This window comes from Anas platyrhynchos, chromosome Z (genome assembly GCF_047663525.1).
Source record: "Anas platyrhynchos isolate ZD024472 breed Pekin duck chromosome Z, IASCAAS_PekinDuck_T2T, whole genome shotgun sequence".
NCBI classification, from domain to species: Eukaryota; Metazoa; Chordata; class Aves; order Anseriformes; family Anatidae; genus Anas; species Anas platyrhynchos.
Window position 1 is genome coordinate 76,214,340 of NC_092621.1, and position 21,871 is coordinate 76,236,210.

At 38.8% G+C, this 21,871-nt stretch overlaps 1 protein-coding gene across 2 annotated transcripts in view; it reads left to right on the forward strand.

Annotated features, from left to right (window-relative positions):
• PLPPR1 (phospholipid phosphatase related 1) overlaps window positions 1-21,871 on the forward strand; it is a 130,052-nt gene that overhangs the window by 56,797 nt on the left and 51,384 nt on the right. For both annotated transcript variants that reach the window (XM_038170960.2, XM_038170961.2), the window contains exon 2: window positions 3,040-3,148. In XM_038170960.2, the coding sequence (XP_038026888.1) occupies window positions 3,086-3,148 (63 nt within the window). In that variant the 5' untranslated portion in view covers window positions 3,040-3,085. The remainder of the gene's footprint in view (window positions 1-3,039; window positions 3,149-21,871) is intronic.

Here is a 21,871-nt window from a genome sequence, read left to right on the forward strand (position 1 = left end):
AGGTCACAGGGTGTGGGATCTAAAATCTTTCTATAGATTTGTTAGCATGATTTCCTTAACAATTGAGTCAAATTGATTAAAAAAAAAAAAAAAAAAAAAAAGTAAAAATAAGAAGTCAATACCTGATGCTGATATTATAGCTATTATTTCCTGTTGCTTTGGTAAGACACTAGGTACTGTGAAAATGTGTCCAGTGCAGAGATACTCATGGATTATAAAATGGGGCAGTCACCTAAACACTTGTTTTACATCTTACTACAATTGTCCCATTCTTTCAGCAAAAGTACATTATCTCTGACTGCCTGCAGACTGAAGCAGCAAGGGATTGCTGTGGTCTGTGTTTCACAGTCCTCTGCATCCCTAGAGGACTCATTGCCAGCTGGAGAGAGACAAAAGGTAATGTGCTCCCACTAGGATGCCACTGCTCCTCCCCCTTGCCCTTCTGGAGACTGAGCTGATGAAAAGACCTGCTACGACAAACACAGGCTGGCTGGGAGTTTTCCCACAACGTGGGAATTAACTGGCCTGATCAAGCAACTGTTTGGTTGCGTGTTGCTCATGTCTGACACAAATGTGTCATCACAGAGAAGCTGACATGCAAAATGGCTTTCCCATAGGAAATGCAGTTTTTAAACCAGTTTTTCACAAAAAGAAAGAATAGACATGGTGGTACGTATTTATGACATCAGGAGCCCCCTAGCATTCAATTAGGCAATTTTATATGCCTACTAAGAACCTTGAGCTTCTCTGCCAGTCTGTGCAGTTGCTTCATGCATCTGTTGAGAAAATTTCTTAAATTCCTGGGTTACTTGCAGCCCTCTGCTTTTGTTAGGAACACACAGCAATCACAGCTGTTGGAACTGAAGGCAGGGCTTTATGTCATCAACAATGTTATGGAAAATCTTGTTTATTTCAAAGCTTGATCGGGGAAGGCATTCATGAAGGTGCTATGGCATTAACATCTTTACACTAAGCCATTTGAAAAGCAGGATCTGCAAAAAAGGTGCTGAAAGTCTATCCCCAGGGCACAAAAAGAGTTTAGTACAGTAAATCTCTGTAAGCGGCTCTAACTGTTTAACCTACTATTCTACCAAGCACCATGTGTTTGCTGGGTTAAAAGCAGAGGCATGTGGCACAAGAGCCATCAGTGTGAAAACTGTTAAAAAAATAGTGATTGGATTTTCTTTTCTACAACTCAAATCGAGTTGGATTAGCTTGTCTTAAAAATATATATATATTAAAAATAATAATAATAATAATAACACAAATCTCTAAGATAAAACCCATTTTACCTCCTAAGTAAAACTGAAGTGTGTTTCGAAAAACAGGCACTTTGAAATTCAGAATATTTGTATTTTAAGAACTGGGATACAGTGTAGCATGGGAGTCTGGAGCCCGGCAGAGGTAACATGTCCTGAGTATTATGTGTTATCCAGAACTGCATTTTTTAATGGCTAAGAGTTCAAGAAGCCATCTTAGCACACAGTGTGGCTTCATAGGAGACAGTATAGCTGTGCTGAGCCTAGAACCACATTGCCAAAACCTTCATATATGTTATGTATTTTACAGCTCCAGGTCAAGTTATGGAAAGCTGAGATGAAAAACATACTAAGTGGTTCATAGGCAGCAAAACTAGAGCCTGCATCACAGTGACATGGAGCATGGTGCTGGTAGCAACGTGGTGACAGCTGACCCAGCTCCACAGTTCATAGCCTCTGCTGAGCTGCATGCTCTGCTAATTGCTGGTTTTTTTTCCCAGTTCCCCTGCTGAGAGCTGGTGGGAAAGCACTGACAGGCGTTGTGAACCTCATAGGCTCCATATGCCAAGGCCTGTTGTCACCCTGACACCAGTGAGGCAAAAGAGCTGGAACAAGATGCTATGCAAAGCATATTCTGGAAAACACACCATTTTTTGCCTTCTTCTTGCCCCATGGCCCTGGCCCAGGGAGATTCTCATTGTCAGGGAGTTGGTTTCTATTGGAAATGAGGTTGGGCCTGCCTGTACGTAGTTCAACACTCAAGTTGCCTTGTGTGGAACCAGGAGCTGGACTCAGTGATCCCCGTCGGTCCCTTCCAGCTCAGGATATTCTATGATTCTGTGAAATTTGTGCTTTTTTGATGTGCTCACATTTAAACTGATATCAAATGATTTGCATCTTCATGTGTGTTTCACATACCTGGCAGCTACACGCTGCTTTTCCAGACCTACTTCCCTCCTAGCCTAGGTCACTACCTGTTCCTCTCTCTTAAATTGTTTACATCAGCTTCTTGGTGTGTTACCTCGTGTATGCACGAAAGCACACACATTCTCAGTAAAGGTTCTCTGTGTTAGTCTTCTGTTCTCTCCTTTCCTACGTTTTGTGCTGCAGAGATTAAATGTCTTGGCGCAGAGTGCTACAAGACTATGTTAATTAACGTAGCCAGTAGCCTGCAGTAATGCTAAATGGATGGGGGGTTGTGAGCTAATGTGCTAATTTATAGCAGGCCAGAAAGTCTTTATAGTATTGGCCCAATCCTTCACTGTATTCTTGTTGTATATGCTTATCTTTTGGGTACATGAGCCATGTTGTCTTCTCAAGTAGTTTACATTTCACGCAGATAAACATTGATCATGTGTACAGTGAATGTATGATAAGCATGTATTTTAAAGTGCAAGTTCTCAACTCAATTACCACCACCTCTGGATTCAAAATACACTGTAGGCAGGTTAGTAGGCTGGAAATGTATTTTACAATATGTTCTGGTGAAGAAGCCTTTGCTTGAAGGAGGATTGTTATTCAGGAAAACAGTTGTATCCCTTGTTGCTCTTTGCTCTGTTGGTAATGTATTTGTGATCTGTCTGTTACTTGCTTTTTTTGCTGCAGAGGGAATGCTTTCTCACATTATTTTGTACTGCCACAAGCTAGACCTTTATGCTCTGTTTTGTCTATATCTATGGTCTGATGTGTCAGTGCTCCATGTTATGAACCTTATTATGTTAAATGTGGAGTTTGCAAAAAGACAAAACATACTGAAATACCTTCATCTTTTCTTTTTCAGAATAATACATTTTTGAACGGTGCCTCCCCAAGAAGTGTGATGAGAAATGGCTTTAGGAAACAACACCCAGAGAAGTTACTCCATCATCCCCTGTTTCATCTTTGTTGAGGTGAGTGCAGCACTCAGTTGACTAAAAAAATAAGCACTGGGCAGAGAAAGGCCTACACAGAAGGAAGCTCTGCCCTGCAGAAGTTGAGCCGCTTGTTGGTCATATTTTTTGTCAAGATGAATGCTTTCTTATTTGATAACCTTAATACCCAACATCATGCTCAGTAGCATCGAATCCCCCTGAAAACTGTCCTGTATGACATAGGTATGACACAGGTATGATCTTACGTAGATGAAGATGAGGTTAGGTCTGAAGTAGATGCCATGTTTTCAACTTGCCTCTATCCAATTTGCTGGCTTCTCCTGTGGTTTTTGGTGGAGAAGGAGATAGCCGCAGGTGTAGGTCAGCAAGTGACTACTCAAATCTCCTGTTCTCTTCAGACCTGCTACCCTAAGGTAGCACAAGGACTAGACATTTAGATAAATGTCAGATCTCACAGTCTAATGGTTCGTACGCTTAGGAAGCAATGCTCAGCTCCATTTTCAGTTCAGCTGCAACATAAAATGTAGGTGAGGCAAAATAATCCTTCAAGTTTGATGAAGGAGCCAGCTAGCACAAGGTCTGTGAATTGATGATCAATGAAGTTACAGGAGTGAATGTTTCCACAATGGAATATGGCTCTACATCTTTGTTAGGTGTAAGTGTTTTCTTTTTAAATTAGCTCATTATTTTACTCTGTAGAATCGACTTTTTTGTGTTTCTTTTCATTACCCTAACACTATCAGACTGCCCAAAATCAATATTGAAACCAATAAATATTCAACTGGTATATAAAAGGCAGTGAGGGCTTTCTCAGCAAGGGTGTACCTCTGGATTTGCAGGGAAGGTGAAAACTTCTACCAGATTTTGATAGAGATTGACATACCTGCTTGTGACCGCCTGTCCATAGAACTACCTCTCTGACATAGATTTGATGCAATACTCTCCTTTTGGTCCTAATTATGGGGTGACTCACGCTTATTGACAAGAGAACCACTGAGAACAGTCAGTAGACTAACTGTAATGCTGGATGTCCTGTAAGACTTGCTTCATTCCCGCTGAAATCTTGGAGAGGTTCTGGTGTGCTGCTGCAGCAGGTGCAATGGGCATTGAAAATGGCTGCTTTTCAGAGCTCCTGCACGCTGATCTTACCTCAGGGAGATGGAAGAAGCATGCACTGATATCCAGGACCTCTCTAACCCTTACCTACCTGGAGTCCCCTTCTTGTAGGATCTTCTTCAGACAGGAGATAAAGTTTCCTTACACATATTCTCTACTTTCTCTACTACCAGCTTAGCCCCAAAAGCAGTCAGAAGATCCATGTGTGCTTAGTCCATGTGTGCTTAGTCGGAAGTCAGTAGTGGTTTTCTTTTTGACCTGAAAGGGCTGTGGTTAGTCCTCACTTACAGGAGGAATCTGACCGATTGGAAGATGAGGATGAAGGAAAAGCATAACAAAGAGTGGTAAAGCTTGGCACTGCCAGATGCAGCTGTCACAGTGGCTGTTGCGAAAAGTGGCTGTTACCCGACACTACATAGGATCCTTAGGGATCCTTGGATGAATGAGGACTGATCATGGCTTTGCAGTTATAATTACAGATTTATTATTGCACCAAAAAAAAAAAATAAATATATATATATAATATTATATATATATATTTTATATATATCTTGATATATATATATATATCAAGATAGTTACACAGTCTTTTCAGTTACACTTAGATAGACCCTCTGCAGATTGGGTCATATTAGAGTCATAGAATCACAGCACACAATATGATCATAACCTAGATTAAGGCTTTACAGAAAAGATGTGAGTCAGTCACTCACTCCTCGGAGGAAGAAAACAACAGTAGAGATGTCCCTGGCCACTGGGGAATCGCATGTTTTGCCATCCAGCAGCAGTTCCAGTCTAAGTCCCACTCAGTCTGTAGCTGCTTGATTTTACAGACAGTGCTCCCTGTGCCACTGCTCTTCCCTGTTCCAGGACGGGCGTCACCATCCTCTGGCCACCCAGCACCTGTGTATTGATAACACTGATGGGTTTAACCACCCTGCCAATCAGTGCTCCCCCTACCCTCTCAGTGGCTCAGCACTTGGGTCTTGATCTCTTTATCACTATGACTGTGGGTGTCCCCACACACAGTGGGTGCCAGAGAGGGGAAGAGAGAAGCGGGCAGAGGTGTTCACTGACAGCCCGCTTACATATTGTGGATATTTGCCTTATTGCTGGTTGTGCTGACCCTACTGCCAGGGGTCAGGAATAGGGAGTACCAGTCACACCAGCTGAGCCTTTCAGTGCTTCATAAGGATTTGTCATTGATATAATGTCCAGCTTTCTGGGGAATCTCTGCCTCCCTTTCCTGAGGAAACTGAAAGGCTCTTCTTATTGAGAAACGGGTCACTAGTTCATCCCATCAGCTAGAGGAAGAAAGGTTAAAAATAGTGAACAAACAGCAATAAGCTCAGAAGAAACACAATGAACACCACCAGAAATAAGATCTCTCAAATTTATTGCCTGAAGCAAGCTGTTCTGAAGATTTTTAATCCTCTAAATGTAAGAATGATGAGCCCAGTTGACAGTGTGTGACAGAACTATAAATTGTCCTTCCTGTAGACAAGACTGACATGAACACAATAAATCATTTGACAGGAGGAAAAGATTTCTTCACCCTCCAAGTATACTTTCCTTGTCCTTTCATATATTTGCCTTCGTTATTAAAGTGTAATTTAAAATGAAAAATCAGTCAGAATCACAGAGGTAGTGTCCAAAAAGATGTTCTCTCTGCTATATTGGGTGAAAACATGTGTTTTCCCTGCCTTTTTGTCCACGGCATAGATTTTTAATGTAGCACTGTTGGAACTACACATTCATAGACTTTTATCGGGCATTGTAGCATTAAACAACAGGAAATCTAATTTCCTGCAGGGAATGCAGAGATGATTGATAGTAGCCATTCTGTCTGAAAAGCCCCTGTAAATCTTAAAACACACTGAGAGCACTTTTCATTCTGCCACATGCCTGGGACTGAGGAATTCATTTGAGACGGGCTATGCCAGACACAAAGCCCTGTGCAGTATTACCTGACCTAGGATAGTCCCCATTTTTGTTGCTTTGAAGGCCAACATGAGAATTGATAAGCTGCATATTGCTTGGCTCCTGTGGCTAAAGGTGCATGGAGGACAGCTAAAAATATGTTCCCTGCTTTCCTCATAACATTTTTCCATGGTGAAAACAATCTGGCATTGACCTCTTAGGTGATCATCAGTAAGAAAGGAGGTGGCCAGAAAATATTTTTACAGGCCTTTTTCCCAGAATATGCGGCCTCCCCTACCATCTCCCATAGAGCATGCTCCTTTAATTAAAATTTTTGAGGTATTTGCTGTTAAGAAAAGAGTGGCATTTTCTTATCTGAGCCTTGGCTGTCATGTCAGATGCCCTGCTAGTATATATTTGCTAGCTCCCCAATATGCATTGTGCCTTTAAATAAATTGTGGTGGCAGAGGTGGAAATAATGTGTCACAAGCAGTTTGGGCATTTTAAATACAATTAGGCTTCAATCTGTTTAAATGCAACACTTACTATTCTAGTGTTTATTCAAATTGGTGTTGGAACTAGGTGATCTTCAAGGTCCCTTCCGACACAAGCCATTCCATAATTTCCATTTTTTTCCTTTCCATTTTCCTCACTCCTAACTAACTTGTAGCAGTTAGTTATTATAAAACCTGACCTGAAGATGAATGGCTCATTATAAGAATTTACAGTCCATGTCTGAGTCTACAAATTCCTTTTTATATTCAAAATATGAACTTTTTAATAATAGCTTGTGAAGTCTAATCTGTAATGACAGAAATGGTAAATGAACATTCTCAGTCCCTAATTAGAAACACAATGTCACATTAAGTATAGATTTAAAGGCTAAATACAGAATCATTAAACTAATTTTTAGCCACTTAGCAGATCTGAGTCCCTCTCCCAAATAATGCATGCAGTTTTCCAGATGGTCCTTTATTGTACCGTAAGAGGTATCATTGCAGTCTGACATTTGTTGCCAAATGTCCATGATGAGTTGCTATACTATGTTTTCTTAAATGTGGAAGCAAATGATTAGGAAGTGAAAGAGACTGATGCTCTCCCCTGCCTTTGGAGCATTTTTTGCAGTCAGAAGCGGTGAAGGGAGACTTCAGGAAGGCCTCATCCAGGCATGACTCCCATGTAAGATGCTGCAACAAGATTGGAGCAATTTCATCCCTCAGCTGGTAGTCACTGCTTTCAGTGGTGTACATACTGCTGAGAACCTGCTCCACAAGGACTGATGCTGGTAGCTGCTGAAGGCTGTTAAATACAAGTACCCTACTCCACAGTGCCCTACTCCAGTAGCTTCAAGAGCCCTTTGGGGTCAATGATGGACCCAGAGCATGCAGCAAAGGCTGGAGAGCTCTTAGCTGTTTGTAGGCCATGGATCTATTTTAGCAAGTGCAAATAGTGCACAGCAGCTCATCTGAGGGTTTATTGATGGCCAGAACTAATCTCTGAAGTGATCTTAAGAGTTGTAGACAAGTGAAAAAAAGAAAGTAGGAGAGGCAGCATCCAGAAAGCAAGGAAAAAAAATCTCCTTCACACTATACTTTTTTCACATGCATTTAATTTACAGGGGCATTTGTTGCCAAAGCTCTTCGTGGGGTACCTCCCTCCTTCACCCTCTGGAACATGAGTGAAAAAGTTGTGTCAGAAACATCTCTAATGATGCTTCAGCATAGCTGTCTCATCATTTCACAACCCCACCTTGCAGGGCTTGGCCCAAAGATTGCTGTTACATGCCTTCCATGGTGCTCAGAGCTGGCATTTGTGCACCTGGGTACAGGTGGATGATGGTGAAGAAAGGTAAAATCACAACTGGTGGGTTTGTTTTCAGTGCCCCGATTCTCTGCAGGCAGGGAATGCATCATCAGAACAGCCAAGCTATCCTTGGATGTAGGCAGTTACATCAGTAAGCAGAGAGAAAAGGTGTTGAGATGGGAAAAGTGCAGGGCCTGGCAAAACCCAGTTCTCTTCCTGGGGGTTGGTGAGCTGCCAGGAGGTCTTGATCTAGCAGTGCTTTCCATGCTCTCTAGTTCTTCTCTTTTCCTTCTCATTTTGGGTGTCAGCTTTCTAGGGCAAAACTCATGCTAGATGGGTATAGGAGAGTTGAGTACAGTCTGGCTTTGAATTTGGTGAGGTTAAAGTGACTTTTTTATACTTCTACAGCATATTTGATGGTCATCATAAGAGACGGGGAATATAATGCAGTGTGACAATTGTATCTCTTAGTAGATATTGGAGGGATATAGTTAGATACCATGAGTAAGCAGCATCCTCACAACTTTATGTGTCTAGGCATGCAAAAAACTTTTCAGACATTGTGTCTGTGTGACTGGTAGTTTTTAAAGAAGTAATAAGCAAGCAGCACCTAGTTGTTGTTTTCTTTAAATAAGACCTTCTCAGCTCTTGTGATTCACCAGTGGCTGTGATTATAATTGCTCTCAAGATAATAAAAGAAGAAATTTATTCAGGAATTTCTGCTGATGTGGCACTTTCTACTTCCTTTTTCCTCTTCCTTCTCTCAGTGGTTTGAGGGCTTGAGTTGTTTTAGGGTGGGAGTTATATGAGGATTACTTTTCTAAATTACCCTTTACTTCTAAAGGGTGCATCAGAGGTGTGCCTTCACACATGAAAACAGAGCAATTTTGCAGCACCAGATTTAATTAAATTGTCTTAGAATGATCAAAGAGTTACAGAATACCAAGTGACTTTAATATGACTGATGTGTGTGTCACATTGTGCTTTTTTGTGGATTATTGTAATCCTGACATTGACAAGGTAGGTTAGGGCAGACTCAAATAATCAAAACCATCAAAACTTGAAACATTGGACTCTAATCTGAAGATCCTGCTTTTTCATGCTAAATCTGTTGTTCTGCCCTCAGGAAAACGTTTACAGACAAAGTAGAAACTGTTTCTTCTTGACAACTCAATATATGGTGCATTGAAGAGAACTGAAGATTTTGTAAGAAAAATCCCTTCTCTCTCTCTCTCTCTCTCATCATAAAGAAAAGAAAAAATATTGCAAAATACAAAGCTCTAGTCTTATACGTATTCTGAGGCAAACTTTTACTTGAACTGTAAGTGTATTACAGCCTCATAGGATCTTTGTTTCCACAGCCAGTAGGGCAAATTTTCCTTTACTTTTTTTTTTTTTTTTAATTTTATTTTTGGACAGATTGAATCATGTTCAAATACCAGTTCTAACTTAATTTATTAAAAAAAAAGGAGTTTTAATTTACAGAGGCATAGAGGGAAAAAAATGTTCTCTTTCTCTGCCTCTGCATTTTCCTGACATTATTCCATGTAGTCAAGCCAACAGCTGAACTGCTCTTTAGCAGGAGAATGCCTTCAATACTGAGATCATTTGTGTGACACAAGTACCTCTTGAACTCCTGTTTGTCATCAGCATCACATCAGGGATTTGGAAGCTATAAAAAAAAAATAACTGAAATTAGAACAGTCATGACATATGAGGCACATTTTTTAATTCTAATTTTTTGTTTAGGTATTGTGAAAACTCAAAAAATTTTTGCCCATTTGGGTGTACCAGCTGGTGCTCTCTATTTTTGAGCAGAGTGTTTGGGGACGATAAAGAAGTTCTGCCAGAATTTACCAGTACACTGTGAAGAGTCTTGTTCTATGTGCTGTGGTCCTTGAGGCAACATTTGTAAGAGGCATCAGATATAATGTGTTTTTTAAAAATAAAAATACAATTTTTATTTCTCCCCTAAGAAAAGCTTACTGATTTTATGTTAAGATTTATCTTTAATGCAGATTTATCTTTAATAAATCATAGCATTAATGATATGATATATAGTGCTTAAAGGACATATGATCATAGGATCACAGTTTTGGATAGTCGAAATACAGTTTTCAGTTTTGGCAAGGTAATGTCCAGTTCTCATAGGAAGCACCAAAAAAATCTAAGCAGATGTTTGATGGCCATCTAAAGAGGTATCTGGAATTTAATTAACTCCAAATAGTTTCAATGATCAGCAACTGTATTCACTCACCATGTGGGGCTTTTTGGTTTTGTTTCCTACTGAGGCAGCCAGGAAAGATGTTCCATAGGTTCACCTATGTTTGTTCAAGGTGTCTCCTTGCAATCGGTGTCTGTCATGGTCTTACACATCGCTATTTCAATCCCAGTGCCTTGTTTCTCCATCTGCGCATTGCAAGAAGGATTAAATAGTAGTCTGTTATGCTGGGATGCCAGGAGGACAAAATATCCTAAGGGACGTGTCATGTGCTGGTGTTGTATAAACTCCCCATCATTAAATTCTCTAGTTAGATGGCTGTGTGAATTGGTGGTGACAGATGCTGTGTGAAATTGGAGGCACGTCTCTTGGAGCAGGGTGATGTTTCTGAAGCATAATCCCTATGCTTCAGTCATTTCTGTTTCTTGGGATTCCTTGTTTCTTTTCTTAGTCTCTCAGCATATATATCCATTTCTCTTTGCTGCTTTTCCTAAATGCCTCTTTATGTTCCGCATTTGCCAGTCATTCTTTACTGTCTACTTTCTTTCACTTTCTTCTACATACTTCTTTGTTCCAGACGACAAGATAACTCCATAGTGTTGGAGTCCATAGAATTGGCTTAATCTCAGTGAATAGGTATCTACTGAATGTTGGATTAGTTTTGTTGAATTGCTAGGCAGATCTAATGTTAGCTAGCTACAAAATGAAATTTAATTTTCTGAAAAGATATTCCTTCCAGGTCTTTAACAATTAAGCAAAAAATATGAAACCTTCTATGACAGAAAACTCATGGCTGAGATGGGCAGGAAAAAAAACAAAGCAGATTGCTATTTGATTCTCTTTAGCTTCTTGAGGACATTTTAAAATTAGTCTTAAGAGCCAACCTAAGAGGGATTAACTGCTTTACATCTTTTTTTCTTTAAAACATAGATGAAAAAAAATGATTGTATTGTTGCTTACAGTCATGTGAACCCAATTTTATATCCCCGTGTCTTTATCCTGAAATTTTCCCACTGCAAATAATTCCTTTGACAGCCTGAGTAATGTCTTGGGGTCTGCACCAATTAATGTGGTGTGCTTTCTAAGCAATAGATTAAAAATACCAAAAATTCTTTCCCTTTATGGGTGATTAAAAAATATATATTCATTAATAGATAAAAATGTAGTGGACACACTGCTTTATCTGTTTCACTGCATCCTGAAAATCACCAATGTTTATTGAGAACTACTTCAGTTTATACTATGTTGGTCTATATAACCAAGTTCCTAAGAGAAGGAATTATTTTTCAATCATGCAGAAGCTAGGGAGATTGAATTTATTTTGCTTTTTAAATAGAGATACACACTGCAAATTTATAAGTTAGAAATCACAGCGTTGGGAGATTAGTGGTAGAAAAACTACTAATCAAAATAGTTTGTATACAAATTTTGAGAAAAAGAGTTAGAAAACCAAGGTTCATTAAATCCAGTTTCCTGTATTACATGTACAGACCTCTGCAAACAAATGCTGAAGCATTCTAAGTTAGAGGGTATTTCTAGTAATGACTGGAAAACTTTAAGGTTAAAATAGATATCAACATGAAAATAAATATAGCAGAGTGTGTAACATGGGCAGATGTAACATGTGGGGACAAAGAGTTACTGTCATTGAAAATTAATGCTGATTTTTTCCCTTTTTTTCAGAAATATGCTTAGATTATAATGATTGTTGCAGATTATGGCAGAGCAGAATTTGTTATTGTTGTTGTATGTTTTTCTGCATACTCCAGAGACCTGAGGATTTTTTCATATTTTTGTATTTTCTCTCCCAAGCACACAATATTTTTTAACTCAGATGTATGAAAATTTGGCAACCATTGTAGATGCCGTACATATCATATCACTGACTCTGCCATAACAACCTTGCACTGTTTCGAATGATCTGTATCTCTGAGCCTATTTGTTTTCTTTAATCTTGGGGGGATATCACTGGTAGCATGATACTTACTTGGCATGTTAGATGAAGCATTAAAAAGAGTGGAAAGAATGAATAGGGACTCAGAAAGTAACCCTAAATACCATCCAGCCTTCCCAGTACATGTCAGTAGGAAAGATCTGAGAAATCTCAGAGTAAAACAGATGCTTAAAGAATATTTTGCAATATGAAACCCATTCAAAGTTTCTGGGAATGGTTTTGACATCAGGAGACTTTTCAAAAGTGAAATAGATCTTTTTAACCATCGTGTCCAATTTCACCAGGTTAGCAAAGAAATTCACTTGTGTCTCTTGACCAGCCACTTCAGACATCAGAAAGGAGAGCTTTTTTTTGTCTTGTTTAGCAGTGTTACGGGGAAGGAAGTCAGCAAGACCAAATGAGACTTTAAGACTCATCTTAAAGCAAAAGATGAGTACAAACAATTTAGCTTTTAAAAATTATTGGCATTTTCAGTTCTTTAGACATTCCAACAGAGTTTAAATAACTGTTTCAAGAATAAGCCTGCTAAGTCTTGTATTTAGTTTTACAAACTTAAGATGTGTCACCAACATGAAATTTCCCCAAGATGTGGTACCTTCTGGTAAAGTGTGCTATCTTCTCCTTTCCAATCACAAAGGGATAATCTGTTTGCCAGCATGCAAATAACACTCACAAAAGAAGTAAAGCTTCCAGTAAAGCTGTAGTACAACTAGTTCTCAGATAACTTGCTGAAGCCTGGACATATACTCTCTCTCATAGGTAATTTTGCATTGGCTCTATATTTGTTCCCAGCTGTGAACAGTGTGGAACTATTCAAGAGACTGTACAAAAATCTTTCATGTGCAGATGTATTTGCAGGAAATCTGTAAGAGTGGTATTACTGGGAGTCGGTGCTCAGGAATTTCTTACGTGTTGTGCAAATGATGCTAAATGGGTGCTGAAATCTAACACACATTATATCATTACTCGTGAAATCATTACTCATGATGATGTTTGCTTATAGCAGTGATTAGAGGCTGACCCACAGGCTTAGAGTTAAACAAATTTTCTTTTAGCTTGATGCCATGCCTAGATTAATACTTGGGATTAATTTAACAATTTCAGACTTGGTAAAATTTTGGATATCTGTGATTTTGGTATAAATGTACAATGATAAATTGTATTAGCTCTTCCTTTAGCACTCCAGATCTAACTTAAATGTCAGAAAAGAAGACTCATCTTCATCTTGAAGCAGAATGATTTAATGGAACAGATTTCTATTGTGGATAGATTTTTAGACAGGACTGTTAGATAAATGATTAATCAATACTTTACTAAGCAGTTAGTCGATTGTTACAGAGTTGTTACATAGTCCAAGAAACCAAGTGGTTGTTCATAATGGTCTGTAAGTCTTACTTTCAGATGATGTGTTTATAGTACTCAGTGGGATTAACATCAGCATCACGCCAGACCTGCCTAGAGACCCATGGCTGTCTGTGATCTCTAGTAGCCTTGCAGCACAGTCTGTGCATGTTTGCTTGCACTGTTGCTGCTGGGAGCCCCTCTGCACCCCATCAGGTGGCAGGTCAGTAGCAGCTGTGTTGGTGGCTGGGGCTGGTGCAAAGAGGTGGTGGAGGTGCTGGAAGCCAGGCTCAAAATCTTTATGCACACCACAAAACCCTGGTATATGCCTCCTTCTCTTGTTGCCCTATCCAACCTAGTCACATGAGCTGATGAATGGAGAACCCATGTAATGGGACACTTGGGAGGATAGGCTCTAATGAATTTAAAATAAGTTTGAATCTTTTATTAACTTTTCCTAATTCCGTATCAATTAATGACTCTTTACGATTTACAGTAATTATTGACAGGGGCTACCAAAGGCATGCTGAGATCAGATTACAGTTTGGAAATAATAGTGAAATTATTACTGGAGTTGCTATCAGTTTGTCCTTGAACTTTCATAGGGTAAATTCAATAATTTAAAAGATGTCTAAATTTGGTCATGTATTAACTGAATTATTCCTGCATTTCCTTCTCCCAGATCTGACATTAAAATCTGCATGTCTATACTAAAAGTCAATAATCCATTGTTCATCACCACTTAGCAGCTTGCTTCTGAAGGGTGGACTTTACCTACCTGGAAGCTGCTTTCTGGCGTAATAATACATTGATACTTCTTATATAACTTATTAAAACGAGAAATTCATTGAGTGAGTACTTTGTGCATCAGTAGAGTGTTATGGATTTAATACTATTTTTATTTAGTGAGATTTAAAATCTTATCAGAGTAGATTGTGATGTTCTGTCCTTCCTAGTAGAACTGTTGTTCAGATTTCTGTTTGATTTATTGTCTATAACAAATACTGCACTTCTAACAAAACAATGGCAAAAAAAAAAAAAAAAGAAAAGTAAATGTAGCTCATAAATGTAATCAAGTTTCTTGTTAGGTAGCCTGATATGAAACTCCAGTTATGATGGAGTGAATCAACCTTTCAAAGAGACTGTGTAGCAGATTACACTTTTATTAGTTTTATGATTCTGCTAACGTTTGACTTGGAGCCAGTTAAATCAGTAGTCATCAGTGATCTTTATGAGCCCACTTAAACCTCACAAATCAAAAATCATTCCAGTTCTTTTAAAAGGGTGTGAAACATTGAAACTCTAAGGCTGACTAATTGTGGGAACAGGAGCACTTTGTACAGCATTGGTCTCACATGAATTCATACCAGAACTGGTTTATCATGAGTTTCAGTCTTTTCGTTCTTACTGCAAAATATTTATGTAGAGATGAAAGGAAAAAAGCATTGAGGGACTTGGAAGAAAGTACTCAAAGTTGATGTAATTCGTATAAGGAAGGCAGCCAGGGTCAACCAAGTGGGTCAGAGACCTGAGTATACACTTCTGAGGGTTAAAAGAAAGGTCGTAGACTCACAGGAAAATTCAGGTTGGAAGAGATTTCTGGAGGTCCCTATTCACAGCATGGTTCAGAGGAGTAGCAGCTGGTTAAGTTCCTCTGGACCTTGTCCAGTTGATCTTTCCTATTACCTTACTAGGTGACCTGTTTGGGTTTTGGCGATCCTCACAGGGAAAAAAAAAAAAAAAAAAGGTCCTAATGTTCTTTCTAATACAGTGAGGTAACCTGATGTGAAGGAAAAATAATAGAGGCCCAGTGGCAGTGAAAAGAAAAGGTAGGATGCAGCACATGGAGGACAGGCAAAGGAAAGCAGTAAAAGAATGAACCATTTAAAAAAATGTCCTGAATTTTAGAGGTATGTGCAATTGTTGTGCAAGACAGTTTTGTCTGCACAGCCACTTTTAGTGCAATGACTTGTTCTAGGTATTTACATGCCTGATATGAAAATAAACACTGTTTATTGATAGTCAATCTGTTGATTTGTTTATCCAAATTGCATACTGTAGTCACTAACAGAAGATAAAACTTCCTATTCCAAGCCTTACTGCATCAGTCTGCTTTGTAAATCAATGAGCTGTGGTGGCAGTGTGCAGCTTCTTCCTAACCTCTGCATCTCCAAGTAGTCTCCATCAGACTACTCTCCATACTATCTACTGCTCAGATTCTTACAAAAAGCAAATGTACATCTTAATGCTCTGTCTGCCCTGGTTTAGAAAGACTCTGAAGAAGATAAAGGCATGCCATTCTTTCATGTGGAGACTTGTTAAAAGAGACTCTAGAGGAACATAAGTACTGTTAAATTCAGGTTCAAACAGACTGACTATTCTTGGAGTAAACCCAATCTTCTTCATGATAAATGGCCATTGCAAATAGCAGTGAATATTTCTACTTATTTTGACAGGGCTAACAGCTGAAAAGAGAATGGGATATTTAAGAGAGACATGAGTGAGCACCAGAACCTCATGATTTTATGCAAGTTTTCAAAACCCAAGTTTTCCCTTCTTCCATCCCCTGCATTCACAATTCTGTAGCAAGATGATTACAGATTCTGAAAATAGAAGCGGTCACTGTTAATTTTTTTATACTATTTTTATTACCACTACTTTTATTACCACTACTTTTTTTGCTATTTTTATTACCACTACTATCAGATTATTTATTACCGTTACTATCAGATTATAAATTGTGATTAAAAGTGGTACTAAGTGGTTGGCTCAGACAAAAAATGATTTGGAAGCAGCAAATGCCATTCAAAGTGATAAGGTAATTTTTTGTTTGCATGTTTTTTGTTTGGTTGGTTTTTGTTTTGTAAAGTTTCCCAATCAGCTGAAGAAATGTTGGAAGCAAATAAAATGGATTTTATAATTCAGTATACATATTAATAAGACTGTGTCCATTTAGGTGAAGTAAAGTGTCTTTGATATTTTCCTACTTAATTTAAAACATTGTCTCCATTTGTTTTTTCTGATTGATCTAAGCATGCTGCACTCTTGGTATCAGCAGACAGTTTCTTTTGGCAGCAACTGCTGCATTCATCAATGTCTAACTACTGTAAACCTGCATTGCTCTATTTAATAACATCAATCTGGAAGCACAGGCATGTTCTATGAATTTTAATGAGAGCTGTTCCATTAATGACAAAGATTCAGTGCTCCAGCCACCTCCCAGGTTGTCAACTTACAGGGAAAACCTTTATACGTGGAAGAAATAGGCAACAGAACTGGCAACTAAGAAGGTGATAAGGTCAATGTTGTTAGAGTAAGGCTAAATTTGATTTTCCATCTTCTGCAGACAGTTTTGGAATGACAAATTCCAGCCTGCCATGATACAGGGGGACTTGGTGACTTTACTAGGCACAGCAGTCCAGCATGAGGATATTGGAACACAAGATGACTAAATACAGCACGTCAGAAATCTTGTACCAAAAGACACTGATTGTTTGGGACTGAGCTTTTTCTTGTCTTTTCTAATTTGGTGTATTCACTCTTCTAATAGATCCCATGTTGTACCACTTGCTCACTTAGGATGAAATTGGAGACCCTGGGTTTGTATGATTCACTTTTTTGGGCCAGCATGGCCCACTGCCTGACATCTCACCCAGGCTTGTTTGTAGCTGGTGGTGGCTCCATTTACTCATTCTCTCATTTGCTTTTTCTCCTTGGTGCTGAAATAAATGCTGTGACAGCTGGATTATATTTCAGTTATAGCTGTATTTCAGGTTTAAAGCTGGGAAAACTGAGACAGAGACACTTTCCTACAGTGATTCCTTAGGCTAGTGTTAGGATCCCAGCATCTACATATGAAGTTTTAATTGTGATTTCTGCTTTTGTTTGAGACATGACTCTCAGGTTTGTCACGTGCATTTCAGTAGCTCCTAGTCGAATACTTACTCCTTCCCTTCTTTATAAGCCTTTCTTTAATGGCCTTGCACTATCAACAGAATTTTTGAAAGGTAAAGAAATCAGTTTTCTCATAGAGCTAAACATTTATCAAGCTATATCTCCATTACACTGGTACAATATTTTAAAACATATTTTAGTAATAAATAAATTCAGTCATCTGTAGGGCTGCTGTCTCAGAAACACAGTTACTCAGCCTTTCCCTTTCTTCTTTTCCTCAGCAGGTAGCAGAACGGGAATATTGAAGTATTAGTCATTTAAAAATGTGATAAAGTGTTTTTATGTATATGGTAAAGAAGGGGGATTAAGTAGATGCTTAAAATGTCAGAGTACCGTGCTGCTGTAGAAAAGAAAGGAGAGAGAATATTAGACTGCTGCAAGTAGTTAATAATAATAAATGAAGAACTTGACAGCAGGGCACAGAATTTAAAACTGTCATTTGTTGTAATTGATGAAACTACCAGAGCCTCATTTATGAAGGAAAGGAACAGTCCAGGCAGGCAGGAGTAAGCACTCTGAGGACGAGGAGTGTAAAGAACTGCATGCCTGTCATAATCTTCCTGCCAGTGCATCGTAGCTTGATTCCTAGTGAAAAGCAGTAAAATGTGTTCCTTTTTGGTATCGTCCCAAGGTGGCTTATGTAGTGGCCACCAGTGTGTTGGGGGGAAAGCCCCATCTGTGGAAAGACAACTCTTGTCACTGCACATATGTTCACTTCTGGGAAATTTACTCCTTTCTAACAAAAAACACTGGCCCACAACACTTCTATGATTAATAAAACTGTCAGAGAAAAAGGTCTGCTGTTAACACCTCTTGAAATCAAAGTCGGCATGACCATTTCTTTCAAAGGCAGTAGAAATAGGCCAAAAAATACGTAGTGTGTAGGTCTTTGGTTTCCCTGAGGCTTTACATTTACCTTCAGGTTTTCTGGGCTGTGAAATACAGTGGAACATTAATTCTATTCTGTCTAAGAACTAAGCAGAAGTTATTGCTGCTCCTCAAAACCTCTCAGCTCTTCAGCTTTCTGCTCTACCTGCAGTGTTCACTAAAAGATAAAAGTGGGGATATGTGCTGATTTGCTTTGGAGCTAGGCTTTCTTTCTATTCAAATTTGCATTGCCCAAAGGGGTACATGTTTAGGACCTCACAGGATCAGTCTGCACTTGAGATTGTCTCCTAACAGGCAGATTGATGAATAGAGATGAACAGGGGGCCCGTCTGCATTTCCAGAACAAAAGAGATGAAAGCATGGGGAAAAATATCTGAGGAGAAGGCAAATTTGGAGAGGGTTCTCAGTGTGAGGAAGCCAAGGGAATGGGATCTCCAAAGAGCTGCTCTTCCTAACCATGCACAATTACTCTGGTTCTTCTGTAAGGTCTCCCTCCCTCCCTGGGCACGTACTTCTCTGGACATGCAAGGCAGTAATGCTGGGGAGTTAAAAACAGCTTCCCTTTCCATTGACCAGATATGTTCCCAGCAGCTTTTCAGTCTGTCTGCCTAATGAGGAGATTTTTTTCAACCTTCTCTGGAAGAAGAATAATACTAGAAGAATAATGGTATGTGGATGAGGCAGCAGCCTACCGACCCTATGGCAGCTGTCTGCAGGAAGATGGCCCCTTTCCTCTGAGTGCAGAAAAGCTATGAATGATTTTCAGGAAAAGAAAGATGCACATTGGACATGAACTCCTCTTATTCATCAGGAGGAGAATATATACTCCAGTGCAGAAGGCTGTTCTGCTGTAGTGCACCTTGGCATTTGTCTAGAAGTCAGGGTTGGCAAAAGGCACTTTGTGACTGTGTTTTCCCTTGAACTTTACTCAAATGTGGTGTTTTTTTGTTTGTTTGTTTTTTCTTTGTTTGTTTGTTTGTTTTTGGAATGTCACTGGATCCATCATTAAGTTTTATGGTCTGAAAGCAAACACAAGATATATGATTGTGTTTCGGTGTGGTTAAGGTAAACAACTGTGTTTTGGTATGGTTTGGTTTTCACTTCCTTCAGATCTCTATTCCCTTTGTATTTTACTTTATCCCAATTTTCCTTTTTTACCTGATTCTCCCACTGCCAGTCCCTTCAATCTGCAGAAAGATACTTGCTTCCCTACTTGCAAGGAAACTTCAAAAATCAGCATACACCTCTGCATCTCTCAGTGAAAAGCTCACCTTAAAGATACCACAGAGCAGCCAAGAAAAGCTTTCTGAAGAGATATATTAGTCTGATGTACCAAAATGCTGTGTCTTGCCAGGATCTGATGCTTCTTGTCATGTGAGGAATGGATTTTCCCGACAGCCCCTCTGTAAGTGAAAATAGTCGTTAGACTAAAATGCCTTTAGAGTACATGACGGATTTAACAGCTTTTATGAGCCATTTGTACAGTGAAATACCATCAGTCAGTGAACCAGTCTCAGTTTTGTATGGTACCTTGGAAATAGTTTTAGCCAAGGGCAGGGTTTCAGCTTTCAAGTGGGGGACCTTGTGTTGGACAATTCTGGAGCACACAGACTTATGCAAATAATGTGTGTGTGCCAATCAAATATTTATTTTGTGTGGTATGAATGTGCTACTTCAAAACTAAGTAAGCCACAGTTTTGTGTTGGGTTACTGAAATTAGGTAGGCAATAAATTATGACAAGATTTTCCAGTATTTCTAATGCACAGGATGATTCACGTTAGCATAGTCCAGGTTAGGGTCTACTGTCAGAAATAATCAAATAAAACAGCCTTTTCACAAAAGGACAAATCCTGCTTCAAGCTAGAAGGACAAAATTCAAGACCAGATTCTCATCAAATGTTTTGGGAGTTGCTCTGAATTCTACAAGAGTTTTACTGTGTTGCTGTATTGTAATATTTAAGTATTCCAACAAGTTTAATAAATTCAGAGATTTCTGAGGCTGGAACAGAGCATCAGATAGATCCAGACTGATCTCCAGTGAAAAGCAAATGGCAGAGCTTTACCCAGAAACCCATTTTTTGAATACAGTGACTCATTCATGACTAAAGCACCTCTTTCATAAAAACACCTCATACAACGCAAAGACGGCATGACAGGACAACTGTCCCAATGCTCCACCACGTGCATACCTCATTTGGGTGCAGCTGTAGGTGATCCTCGTAGTCACAGGAGTGTTGTTAGGCTTTGCTGCACTGCAACCTAAGGTGCCATGCACAACAAGTTGCTGTCTTCAGAGCTCTTTGTTTTGGAAAATGGAATTCTGTATCTCACAAGACCTCTTCTTGGTGATCTTGTTGACATAGGAAGGGCTTACAGCAATGGCATGTGCAACTTTTGTCTCTCTTTGAAGAATTTTTAAGATGTTAGGTAATAGGTAGTGAAGCTTTCTCAGGGATGTTGGAGGGACTATCTTGCCTTTGTATGTAACAACCACAGGCTTAATGGGGAATTTCATTTTGTCAGAGATAGACTGGAATATTTAAGTGTTGGGTTATGAAAGCAGAGGGATTTTTTTATTTTTTTTATACTTTAGATCAGACTTCTTTAATCAGCATTATTGATGCTATGGGCAGTTAGGTGGCAAAATTTTAAGTTCAGTGTTGTCAAAGAAGATAGATACAGAGGCTGAGGTAACTCTACGGTAAGGGTATTCTAGTTAGCTGTAATCATTGTTTCATAAGTATCTACATTGCAATGATGGGGGTAATTTTTGAATTAAATGCAGAATTATATATACTTTTTAAAGTCCCAGTTCAGTGAAACAGGTATTGTCTTAATCAAAATAGATGTGGAATATTTACACATGTAAGTACTTGCATATAAAAAAATGATTTACATTTGAGTAGATGCCAGACGTGGCTGAGGAGAAAGGCATTTCATTAGTGAAAACCAATACAAAATTGTGGAAAGCACGTGAGTGATAGTTTGTCACATTTAATTATAAATAAAAGTAGAACTGTAAAGTATATAGAGAAAAAAAGACATTTTGTAAAGAAGAAGGAATTGTAGCAGACGTGTAGAAGATGAAAGGAAAAAGGACAGGGCAATTTAAGAAAAAAGAAATATGAACAGTTAAGATTAAGACAACCACTAGTGGATTTTCTAGATATAGAGAGTGAATTTACAAGGGAGTTGAGGAGTTCTGCTTAACATATGAAAAAAGAAGGTATAATTTTATACAAATATAGGCTCTGCTAACAAAGCGCTAAAGTACCTATCAATTTAGACGTGCTTATTTACTTTAAGTATATATTTAAATGTTTTGTTGAGTAAGATTTTGGTTAATAATATCCTAAAGCACACTTTGGTGCTAGTTTGAACTGATATCACAAAAATATAGCAGAGAAACCGTACAAAAGATCCAAATGGATTGGATTATCTCATGTGATCAAGGACATAACTTTATTGTTGGATCCAGCACTGAAATTCTCAGGCACTGAATGAAGTACAGAATATAATCAAAACTTTTGCTTTTCACAGGTG